Here is a 12,273-nt window from a genome sequence, read left to right on the forward strand (position 1 = left end):
TTGGTACATTTGTAGGTGTATTTCTTTATGCCTGAGATGCACTTGCTCCCAACTTTAAAATTTTATAATCTCTGGCTTCCTTTAAGTGCCATCTTCTCCAAGGTTATCATCTATGTTCTGATTTCTATATGTTGTCTCCACCATTAGAATGTAAGAAACTTTGAGGTGAAGGAGGTTTGGGGCATTTTTTTGTATTCCTTGAGCTTAAGATAGAATCACTGACTACACAGTCACAGCTGGAAGAGTGCCTAGAAGCCACTGAGTCCAATCCCCTCATTTTACAGATGGGAAAAATGAAGATTAGAGATGTTAAGTAACTTGGCAAGGGCCACACAGCTAATGAGCATCTGTGGCAAGATGTGAATTCAAGTTCTCCTACCTCCAAGCCAAATGCTATCCATCCTGCACCTTAACTGACAAAATAGCTGGCTCAAAATAAACATTTAACAAATGTTTGTTGTTTTATTGACATATGGAATGGGAATGTGACAGGGGAGAAAAAGAAGTAAAGATAAAGGCTGAAAAGAAGCAGATTTATCTAAGTTCGCTAAAAGGGAAAAAGCATGCCAGAGCTACCCCAAATTTGAAAGGGCTATCTTTGTAAGAAGTGGGATTTTTCTCATCTGGAAGTCTTCAAGTAAGGGATGATGGAGAGGCAATTTATAGAGAGGTCAACCTCCAAAGCCAAGCCTTAGGGTAGCTAATCTGCTGAAATGTTCTTTGCTTTCAGGGACTTAAAGGCAAAACTGAGTCACTTTGCATTTGGGAAGGGCATCTCTTGGGGGATACATCCCCAGATTTGGTCTGAAAGTCAATTCATTTCATCACTCAGGGACTAGATCACCACCTTCATTCTTTATAAGTTTGTCGTCCCCTTCCTGGTGAAATTCAGTTATTCAATCTGAAGTTGTACAAGGCACTATATTGTTCACTCTTTTCACTAGCAATCCCTTTAGTGAAGATATTTTTCAAAAAGGTAATTGTCAATGGGAAAGGACCTCCATGTACACAACTATTCATAAAAGCAGTATCTGTGATAAAAAAACAGAAATAAAATGTTTGCCCAGTGATTACAAGAATAGCTACAGAAAAAGAGAATCTACTATTGCATAACAAATGAAGAATATGATTCAGAAAACATAAGAAGACTAGTCTGAAGTGAAGTTAAGTAAAAAGGCAGAACCAACAAAATAACATATAATAACTATAACAATGTAAATAAAGACAATGTTAAAGGGGAAAAATGTGTCAAATGCAAAAAGATAACATTGCTACCACACTAGCAAGGTTAAACTGCACATAAACCACCAAAATAAAATCTGGAAAGTGAAATGGTCAATTACTCACAATTGTGTTATTAGGCTCTTTCAGTTAATGGTTCTTGGTGAATATACCTTGTCAGTAAGGGGGGAATAATGTTTTTTTTTTTTCTTGGAAGGTTGCTGTATACATATAAACTAAAAAAAGAAATTTGGTTACTTTTGGAAAGGAAATATCATCCAAAGGGCATTCAGTATATTCACTAATGGAATCCAAATTTTGGTTCATGAAATATGCAGGAAATCCATGGCATTTTAATTGCCACAAGACCTTTATATATAACAAGGAACAAAGTCAAGACACTGGTTGTTTTTGGCAAGTGCTCCTAAGTGTGCGATCATGCCAGAAATATCATGGACTAATTGAATGGCTTTCTTGCATTACAGTATTATTTAATTATCTGCCAAACAAAATAAAGGAAAATGCACACTTAATACCTTCAGAGATAAAATGCCCTGTATGGTTTTTATGAAATTGTGTAGAATTACACAATAAATTCCCATGTGTGAACCGCTTGTGGCCTGTGATGCAGTCATCTTTTTTCTTCCAGGAAATGGTACTACATTTTCTGTGTTCAGCATGTTTTTTTAAAAAATGAAATGGTGTGAACTGAGGTTGTGGGGTGGATGGGTAATAAGAGTTTAGCTTGCTTCATATAAGCATGTGATTCAGTTTCTTGATCTTTAATGCCTATATAATATGATCCTCACTGAAATTAATATTTATAAATTTGATGTGTTAAATCTACTTAAAATGGATTAAGTCTAATTTTACCTGATCTTTGAAAAATGATTGTTTAAAAAAAAAAACATTTCACTTCTAGTCCCTCTTACCTGAACAGAAGTTGGGCAAATGCTAAACATACATAACAAAATTTTACAGAGGCTAAGTTATTTAAATGCTCCATGAAGTGAGAGGTCAATTCCAATGTTAGATCACACTTACTTTGACAGTTTCTTCTGTGTTCAGTTTAGTACCCTTAACCAATAAAACTTGGAAAGGTTGGGTATTCTCCCAAACATTCTAGAAAAGAAGAAAATTAGGATAGTACTTGTTTTATCAAAATGAAAAGATTTTGCACAAAGCAAACCAATGCAACTAGGGTAAGAAGGAAAGTAAGCTGACAATTTTGAAAAAAGCAAAACCCAAAATCCTTCTATCAAATATCTGATAAAGTTCTGAGGTACAAGATATAGTAAACTACCCAAAACCTATAAAAATCAGGAGCCACTGGGTAAGTATTTAAGGGATATGAACAAACAATTCTCAAAACAAGAATTAGAAACTATTAACAACCATATGAAAGGTAACTGTAAATCACTAAGAGAAATGAAATTTTAAAAGCTCTTGGTATCGGGGGCAGCTAGGTGGTGCTGTGGATAAAGCACCAGCCCTGGATTCAGGAGTACCTGAGTTCAAATCCAGCCTCAGACACTTGACACTTACTAGCTGTGTGACCCTGGGCAAGTCACTTAACCCCCATTGCCCCCCAAAAAAAAAAAAAAAAAAAAAAAACTCTTGGTATCATCAAACACCCATCAAGTTGGTACAAAGGACAAAACATGGAAATAGTCCATTTTGCAGGGCTGTGGAAAGACTGGCATACTCACACATGTTTGTTGGAATTGTGAATTATTAATCCAAACATTTTGGAAAACTATGTAGGAATTGTAACAAGAACAAATAATAATAATAATAATAATAATAATAATAATAATAATAATAATAATAATAATAATAATAATAATATATCCAGAGTCTTTGATTTTGAAATTTTCCTGGTAGATACATATATTTCAAGGAGATGAAAGAAAGAGAAGTCCCATTATTCATAGCATCACTATTGTAGTATCAGAGAATTAGAAAAAAACATAGGTGCCCACTGATTAGGAATGAGTAAAGAAAATGTGTTATACAAATAAAATGAAGCATCAGTGCTACAAACAACAAATATGTGAAATACAGAAAGCCATCAGAAGACTTATGAATTGATACAAAGAAAAATAAATGAAACTAGGAAAATGATTAACATTAATTTTTACAAAAATGAAAAGTGAAAAAAGAAACAACAAAAAAGAAAATGAACTCTGTAATTATGACCAGGCTTGGTCCTAGTGTCTCTGCTTGCTTCAAAGCAAGGTGGCAAAAGGCTAGTTATGCGAAATATTTTTTACATTCTTAGACCCTATGGTTGTGTTGATTAGTTTTGCTGAAATGTTTTTTCCCTCCTACCTTTTTATTATTTTTATTATACAGTGTGACTTTCTGGGTAGAGAGGAAGGGAGGGCCATATCTAGAAATGAAGGGGATATAAAAACAAAAGATAACAATTTTTAAATGGTGCCAGTCTTTTTTTAAGTGACAAAATGAAATATTTTCATTGAGCATGGATATTCTTATCAGACATGATGAATATTAACAAGAGTATCCAACATAAATTACATTGGTATTTAAGGAAATATAGCGCAGTGTGTGTGTGTAAGTACATATGAAATGTCCATGTTGGAAAGCAAGGACGGAAGAGAAGACTAACCCATTACTCCAAGGAGAATGAGACATGACAGGGTTTGATAAAGTAATACCATCTGACTGGCAGTTTTTCATACCAGTGGTTGAGATTTAGAACAAAGTTCCTGAAACTTCTATGCTCTTAAAATATGGAATATATAAACGTTTGGTCAAAGAAAGAAACCAATGTGACTGAACAATATCTCCTTTTGTACTTAGGAGTAATAAAAATGTAATATACATGAAGAGATTCTGAAAACATGATACCATTAGCAGGTTTGATATATTTAAAAAGAAATATTTTATAGCCATTGGTAGGTTAAAAATATTTTAAAGAAGCCTAGCACTTATAGGCAAATAGCTAAAGAGGGCATTATTAACATCTAGGCATATACGATATTAACTGTTGTGACTGGTACTGAGAATTCAACTTAACTCTTCAATCTCATTGACTTGGACTCCATATTGTCAAACTTAATCTTAGACTCTCTGATATAACTATCTTTCCTTTAAAAAATGTAAACATAGAACCAAACATAACAGTAAAATCAGAAACACAGAAATAAACCTTAAATGAAATGCAGCTTTAGTAGTTTAAAATAATAGGTGGGGGCAGCTAGGTGGCGTAGTGGATAGAGCACTGGCCCTGGAATCAGGAGTACCTGAGTTCAAATCTGACCTCAGACGCTTGGCACTTACTAGCTGTGAGACCCTGGGCAAGTCACTTAACCCCAATTGCCTCACCAAAAAAAAAAAAAAAAAAAAGACAAAAAAAATAATAGGTGGGAGGAAAATAAAAGTAAAAACCTAAGGTTTTCGTTTTTGAAATAAGAATTTTTCTTTTAAAGATAAGAATTTAGAAAGACAAATTATTAGTAAATGACAGTCTCTTGACTCTTAGTGTGCTAAGAGTAGAAATGGGGAAGGAAAATGCCAATGACTGAAATGCACAAGATGAAAGGTCATACATTATTTAAGGTCACGTAAGTATAGAGTTAAACTCACAGAAATTAATCGTGTTTTTTTCGGTGGCAGTGGAAGAGGGAGGTTGGATGAATTTCGATTTATGGCAGCTTCTATGGCAATCATTTCCTGTTCACACATCTTCTTTATATTGCAACATTCAACAAGAGTGAGCTTGGGAAGAGTTCTATTCATGACACAGTTCCGGATATACTGAAATAGCAGAGAAGACAATTATTACAAAGTGAAAATTTATACTGTCCTTTCAACACAGTGCTTCCACAAAATGTTTAAATCAAGAATGAAGTTAAGTTAGTCGGAAAACTGGAATCCGACATTTGAATTAATATAGAGTACTTTAAAAAAAAATCTAATTGAGAATAAGTGCATTCATACAGGCCCAATATATGGCAAAATTTTAATGACTTTTTTCCTTTGAATATCAATCAACTGAAATTAGAAATTATTCAAGAATTACAGAGAAGTAGGACATAGCTGGAAGTTACATACTGGGATTTGTTACATATTTAAAAGGGAAGGGGCAAGGGGCAGCTAGGTGGCACAGTGGATAGAGCACCAGCCCTGGAGTCAGGAGAACCTGAGTTCAAATCCGACCTCAGATACTTAACACTTACCAGCTGTGTGACCCTGGGAAAGTCACTTAACCCAAAATGCCTCACCAAAATAAATAAAAAATTAAAAAAAAAAAATTACTAGCCATGTGACCCTGGGCAAGTCACTTAGTCCTGAATGCTTTAAAAAAAAAAAAAAAAGAAGCATGAAGCACATAAGAGTCCTGCACTTTCATATAAAATATGAAATAAATAAAATTTAAAATGTTTAACATTTGATTTAAAAATTATAACAATTTACATACCTGGAACTGAATTAATGGGTGATCACCAAACACATATTCTAGTCTCCCACTGACTTGTAGGACATAGTCATAGGGATCAACTTCATCCTCCTTTCCACGGATAGTCAACCGTTTTCGGATTGCCAACTCATTTAGCTTGATGGGATTCATATTAGGAGATACTTGGAAACTAAATACATCCTTTTAAAAAGAGAAAGCAAGATATTGAATAATAAAATACTGCATTTGTCATACTGAATTTTTTTTGCCACAATATTATTTAAAATTGAGTACCCTGATAGTTTGATGCATTAAGTTGCCACAAAAAAATGTCAGAGTTTAACCATTATTTGCTTCTCTCCTTGCATTAGAAAAATGGCTATGAACTCTAATATAGCACTTCCCCACTAGAGTTAAAAACAATAATGAATTCCAATTCCTGGTGAATTTATAACTGCATAGTGCCCAGATCTAGGGAGGCAAGAGTCCCACTATACTATCTACTGGAAGGATCATATATACACTAAAATTTTCATTTTTGGGTACTAATTATAAGTAGAACCCTGACAAAAATCAGGAGCCAAGGAGCCAATAACAGGAAATCATGTGAAACAAAGAACAGGTGACAAGAATGGAAATGGTTATAATTAGAGAAGGCTACCTTTAAATACATGATGAGTTGTATATGATGGAATAGACAGATAAAGCTACAAAAGACGGAACCATAACTATTCAGTATAAATTTCACTGATCTTAGTATCTTAAGAAGCAATCTGTTAACAATTAGAATTGTCCAACATTATACAGTGAAGTTGAAAATTCCTTATAATTAAAAACATTTAAGCAATGCCTAGATGATCACATATAAGGGATACCGTAGAAATATCTCTTAAAGTGCACTGGGAAGTTGCATCAAATTGATCCTATGTGGGGACTAGATTGGATATAATTTGGAAAGGTTTAAAAGTTGTTTTCTGTAGTATTATGAAATATTTAGCTTATATGTCTTACGTGTATCCCTTTGGTTTGATATTAAGAAATGTTTGTGTGCCAGATACAGAATTAAATAAAGTTGTGAACCACACTGGGCACTCATGTTATAAACACTAATGGACTAGTTGTTGGAAAAGTAGAATTTGAGAGACTGTACCAATTTGTATTGACATCTGTTTTGCAAGAGATTTTAACAGGAAAATCTGAGGAGTCTCTACAAGTAATTTGAAACTGGAGAAGTAAATCTACTAAAGAGAAGAGGGGCTCTGGAGACAAGACATCTTCCAGGCTGCCCCAAGAAAATGAGTTCCAGAGACCAGACAACTACATGGCACATCTGAGATCCACGATGAAATTGCTAATTAAATGGATAATGGAAGTGTGTTACTGAAATTGCAAAGAAGCTTAGTATTAGCTAATGCTGTTAACCATACTTGCTGTTATAGTTTTGGTAGATATAGACATTTGTACATTGTGCTATATGAGTAAGGTGGCATGAAAAATAGAATGAGTAATGACATCCTTAAAATAGGGTTGAGGTGTAAGAGAAATAGACCGGGGGAGGGGGAAGGGGAGAGATGGTCTGGGGAGAGGTTGTTCACATGAAGGAAACAAGAAAAATAGAATGAGAAGATCCCCATACTTCAAACTGGAAGAAAAGGGATTGTGAGAAATAGTGCATTTTATTTATTCTCTTTGCTATACAAAAAAGGGGGATATGTGGGGGTTAGATTGGAATGGGTTAACAAAACAGTATGATTTCTGTCCTTGAGCAACAGCCCCTGTGTCATCAGCTGGAAGACCTGCAACATGACGTCAGGGCTGTAGCCAAGATACAGAAGTACAAATTATCAAAAACAAGGTTAGAAAGAATGCACTAACAGAGTGTTTCAGTAATGCCAACCAAAAAATACCCACCTGAAAAATACCCCATTCCTGATGATAATCATTGTGAAAGTTCTAATATTACATTGCTTAAGTTTGTTCCACTGATGTTTTTGTATATATGCTCAACATCCTGTGATTAAACTTTGTCTCTCGGGCAACTAGGTAGCACAGTGGATAAAGCACTGGCCCTGGATTCAGGAGGACCTGAGTTCAAATCTGTCCTCAGACACTTGACACTTACTAGCTGTGTGACCCCGGGCAAGTCACTTAACCCCATTGCCCTGCAAAAACCAAACCAAACAAACATAACACACAAACTTTGTCTCTCGTGCATGACCTGAGACCCCTGCTCTTCTCATTTGCGACTCTGGCAAGCCTAAGGCTCCTAGTCCAATTAAGACTAGGTGCAAAAAGAAATTTTTATAATGCTTCAACCAGGAAGACAAATTAGCTTAAAGGTAAGGTGTGAGGGGGCAGCTAGGTGGCACAGTGGATAAAGCACCGGCCCTGGATTCAGGAGGACCTGAGTTCAAATCCAGTTTCAGACACTTGACACTTACTAGATGTGTAACCTTGGGCAAGTCACTTAACCCTCATTGCCCCGCCGAAAAGAAAAGAAAAGAAAAGAAAAGAAAAGAAAAGAAAAGAAAAGAAAAGAAAAGAAAAGAAAAGAAAAGAAAAGAAAAGAAAAAGAAAAAGAAAAAAATGATACGGTGTATAAAATGCCTCTTTTAAGAGCTGTACAGGAGAATAGGTTTCATTTTTTATCTTTTTAGAACAAAGAAATCAAAGACTCAACCACTTCCCCCCTATGTTTCTTCTATATGTTTATCATCAAAATTTCCTCCAGATCAGTATAAATAGAAAAATGATAGACATTGGAGAACTGTTGAAAAACTTAATATTTAAACATAAGTCCATTAAATGGATACGGGAAGGTAAGGAGGAGAAAGAAAGAAAAGTAAGATTTAAAAGTCAAATTTTATGCGCCAAAGACTAAAGGTCATATGACTTGTTTTCTTTCTGGTCTAAGCATTACCACAACTGGTTTTACTTTTACTACAGCAATACAACTACTGATTTACTATAAAACAGGAACTGCTGAAGTTGTTTTTCTACCATTAGAGAACTTGAAAATAATAACTCAAAGCCCCATTTAAAATTTTCCCAAATGTGATATTGACTGGAGCAGAGAGAATAAGATTACTCAAAAAGGATGCCACAAAAGAAAAGGGATGATATTCGCTTTGACTAGTTACTCTCCTCTGTTCCAATTTTATTTACATTTATGAATTTTTGTATATTATCCAAATTGGAAAGTAAAGACCACCTATTTTTAAAATGCAAGTAACCCTTGAAAATTCATTATAAAGCAAATTGTCATGAAGCAGATGGAGCATATGTGTAGTCCTTTTGCATTTATGTGCCTGTACATGTTTGGCATCACTGATCTTACGGGAAGTAATGAATTTTAAGCATTAAGCACCATGGAATGAGTAAAACAGCAAAGTTTAGTCTAGGGAAGTGGGAAGGGAGTAGAGTGTTGCTAAACTTTGCTTTATCTTCTACACTTCTTTGTGCATTATGCTCCCTCCTTTGTTCAAAAACAATAGGAAATCTTAAAAAGTTATTCTATTTTCTAAAATTCATAACTCTATATAACACAGGCAAACATTTATATAAAAATATGGATCTTGATGAGAAAATCTGTTCAATACACTAGTAACTTAATCACAAGCTAAAAGTAGCCCAGTTCACAAATGGTCTCAAATTATATTTTCTTCATTTCTAGGTCATTAGGGAATATAGTATTCATTTGACTACAATGTTGAGAATTCAATGAATGGGCTATCAGCAACCTACAAGGCTAATAATGGAATACAAAGTGAAAATGTTAAAACTTGCATTAGAATCATATGAATAGGGGCAGCTAGGTGGTGCAGTGGATAAAGCACTAGCCCTGGAATCAGGAGGACCTGAGTTCAAATCTGCCCTCAGACACTTGACACTTACTAGCTGTGTGACCCTGGGAAAGTCACTTTTCCCTCATTGCCCCACCAAAAAAAAAAAAAAAGAATCATATGAACACACCTGGCAATTTTCAAAATGGACAGCTACCACAAGATTTCCACCATAAAGTTTATCTTCTAAGTTTTCAGGAATGGAAGGTTCTTGTTCTGGTGGGTAAGTGTGCTTTAACCAATCCATCCAAGATAATCCCACAAGGGATTGGATCTTTTCTTCACTGAACTGGCGCATTTTACTTCGAAACTCATTCACCTCAGGATCTTCTAGGGCATCAAACTCATGGAGACCTAAATGAATTCAAAATAAGATGATCACTCAACTAGCCAATCAAGTAAAAAGAATTATATTGTACAAAAGGAAGACAAACACACATCTGAAAGTTAATGTGAATAGATAAGTATCTCAAAGAAGTATATATAAAACCAGAGAGAAAAACAATTATATATTAAAAGGTATCAAGAGCAAATTATTAAAAATATTAAACTTCACATGGCTAAAAGATAAATTGAAACTTTAGTAAGGAGCAGACTTACAAAACCCAACACTAAGGATCTATAAAACAAAAAGAAACTCTTAGAAAGAAATGTTATTTCAATACCTATTTCTAGATAATGAGATGCTAGCATTTATTGAAAACTGTATATCTCTACTGTTTATTCTACAAACTTCAGTCAACAATGTGAAAGTTTCTATCAATAATGTTTTAGGCCGGGGGCGGCTAGGTGGCGCAGTGGATAAAGCACCGGCCCTGGATTCAGGAGTACCTGAGTTCAAATCCGGCCTCATGCACTTGACACTTACTAGCTGTGTGACCCTGGGCAAGTCACTTAACCCCCATTGCCCCGCAAAAAAAAAAAAAACAAAAAAAAACAAACAAACAAACAAAAATAATGTTTTAGGCCCTGAAAATGTTTCAAGTAATTTGTTTGCATACTAGAGTTTCAAACAGGAGCAGCCATGCTTACACAGTGAAAAGACTGAGTACACAATTGAGTAAAATATTCTACTTTTCTCTATTTAATTCAGAACCACTCCTACTTCAAAATGCACTAAAGCATCTTTTAAGTCTTTGATTGTTCTAATAAAATCGTTCGGGAAATAGAAATAAATATAATTAAATGAATATTGAATTAAATTAAAATATGATTAAATGAATATTAAAATTTTGATATGGACAGAGAAACTACATTCAACTTTAGGGAGTATACTCTATAGCAACATAAGAAATTCAATGATCAATAAATAGATTGTCCTTTTGAAAGAATATTAGAAAAAATGTTCTTCTTTCAGCATCACTTCCCAAATAACCATCAGCCATAGCATAGAAAAAAATACTGTTTGAGTCTCTGAGTCTGTGAATCTAAGATATTTGAAAACAGTGACTATGCTTCATTCATTCTATTTTTATTCTCAGTGCCTAGCACAAAGTACTTACTAAATACTTTATTAATAACTGATTGAAATAAGATCATAAAATTTAGAGATGGAAGGGTCAATCTGAGAATATATTGTCTGATCCACTCATCAGAGATTAAAAGTAGAGGCCCACTGAAGGGAAGTAAAATACTCAGGAATCTGTTAATAATTTTTCTGACAGCCCCACCAATTCCTTTGGTTTAGCTTAAAAACGGGTTGTTCTTCATATAAAAGGAAGACTCTAACAAAAGAGATTTTTAAAAATACTACCAATATAATCAGAAAACTTGTGAAAGAACACTGAATTACATGCTGAGTGATTTAATTTATTATTTCTTTTATACCTACTAGCAAGAGTTGGGTAAAATTATTTTGTAAATTTAAACATAGTGCTGTTTTAAAAACCTGTCAAATAGAATAATTTTTAGTTTAAAAAAAAACTACCAGTAAGTATTTCCTGATAAAAATTAATATCCTAAGTATACAGAATTTCTTACCACTCTGTAACATGTATCACAATATAATCTTAAGCAGAGGAAATCAAGAACTTGTTTAATAAACAAACCCAACTTTTTTTTTTTAAGTGAAAATGCTTTGATAAAGACTATCATAGTATCTCTGCTGGAATATACAGAGTTAGAGATATTATCCTATCATAGAGAACAATTAGAAACCAAATGATGGATTTAAAATAATACTGATCACAAAAAAAAAATGAAATGATCAGGCATATATCAACTTTCAGGAAAGCATATTTTTAGACTAGTTAGTTCAATTCTATCAGTAAAGGTTTCATTGTCTTCTTGTGGGTCCAGGCAGAGGCAACAAGCTTGCTCCTAAAGTCTAAACAGAAGTTACAGTCTCACCAATTGTTTATTGTTTTACCAGGGGGAATGATCTCATCCAGTCCCTAATTGTATTTATCTCATTACACAATCCACAACTGTAACGCCTGACTTATTAAGTATTTTTTGAATGAAAGTTCATTCTAAACTTTACTGTAATTGTTTCTTTCATGTATTGTTAATTTCTAAAAATGCATATAACTTACACATAAATTGTTTCCTAGATACACTTAACACACATACGACTACAACCTCCATTTTATTGGTAACCATGTGTATTATGGTTAACTATTAAAAACCTCTGTGATTCTGTTGTATTTAGTTAAATAAAGAGCTATATCAAGTTACAACAGGTCATTAGGAGATTTGGGGAGGATGGAGTAGAAAATTTAAATTTCAGTTCCCAAAAGTATTAAAGACAATTAAGAAATTATGTTTCTCATCCTTTGGACAGAG

At 34.0% G+C, this 12,273-nt stretch overlaps 1 protein-coding gene across 3 annotated transcripts in view; it reads right to left on the minus strand.

Moving 5' to 3' along the window:
• PIK3CB (phosphatidylinositol-4,5-bisphosphate 3-kinase catalytic subunit beta) overlaps positions 1-12,273 on the minus strand; it is a 190,902-nt gene that overhangs the window by 62,296 nt on the left and 116,333 nt on the right. For all 3 annotated transcript variants that reach the window (XM_043996524.1, XM_043996526.1, XM_043996527.1), the window contains 4 exons: positions 9,620-9,843; positions 5,669-5,848; positions 4,834-5,004; positions 2,266-2,343 (listed from right to left, as the gene is read on the minus strand). In XM_043996524.1, the coding sequence (XP_043852459.1) occupies positions 2,266-2,343; positions 4,834-5,004; positions 5,669-5,848; positions 9,620-9,843 (653 nt within the window). The remainder of the gene's footprint in view (positions 1-2,265; positions 2,344-4,833; positions 5,005-5,668; positions 5,849-9,619; positions 9,844-12,273) is intronic.

Source organism: Dromiciops gliroides, chromosome 3 (assembly GCF_019393635.1).
Source record: "Dromiciops gliroides isolate mDroGli1 chromosome 3, mDroGli1.pri, whole genome shotgun sequence".
Lineage (NCBI taxonomy): Eukaryota > Metazoa > Chordata > Mammalia > Microbiotheria > Microbiotheriidae > Dromiciops > Dromiciops gliroides.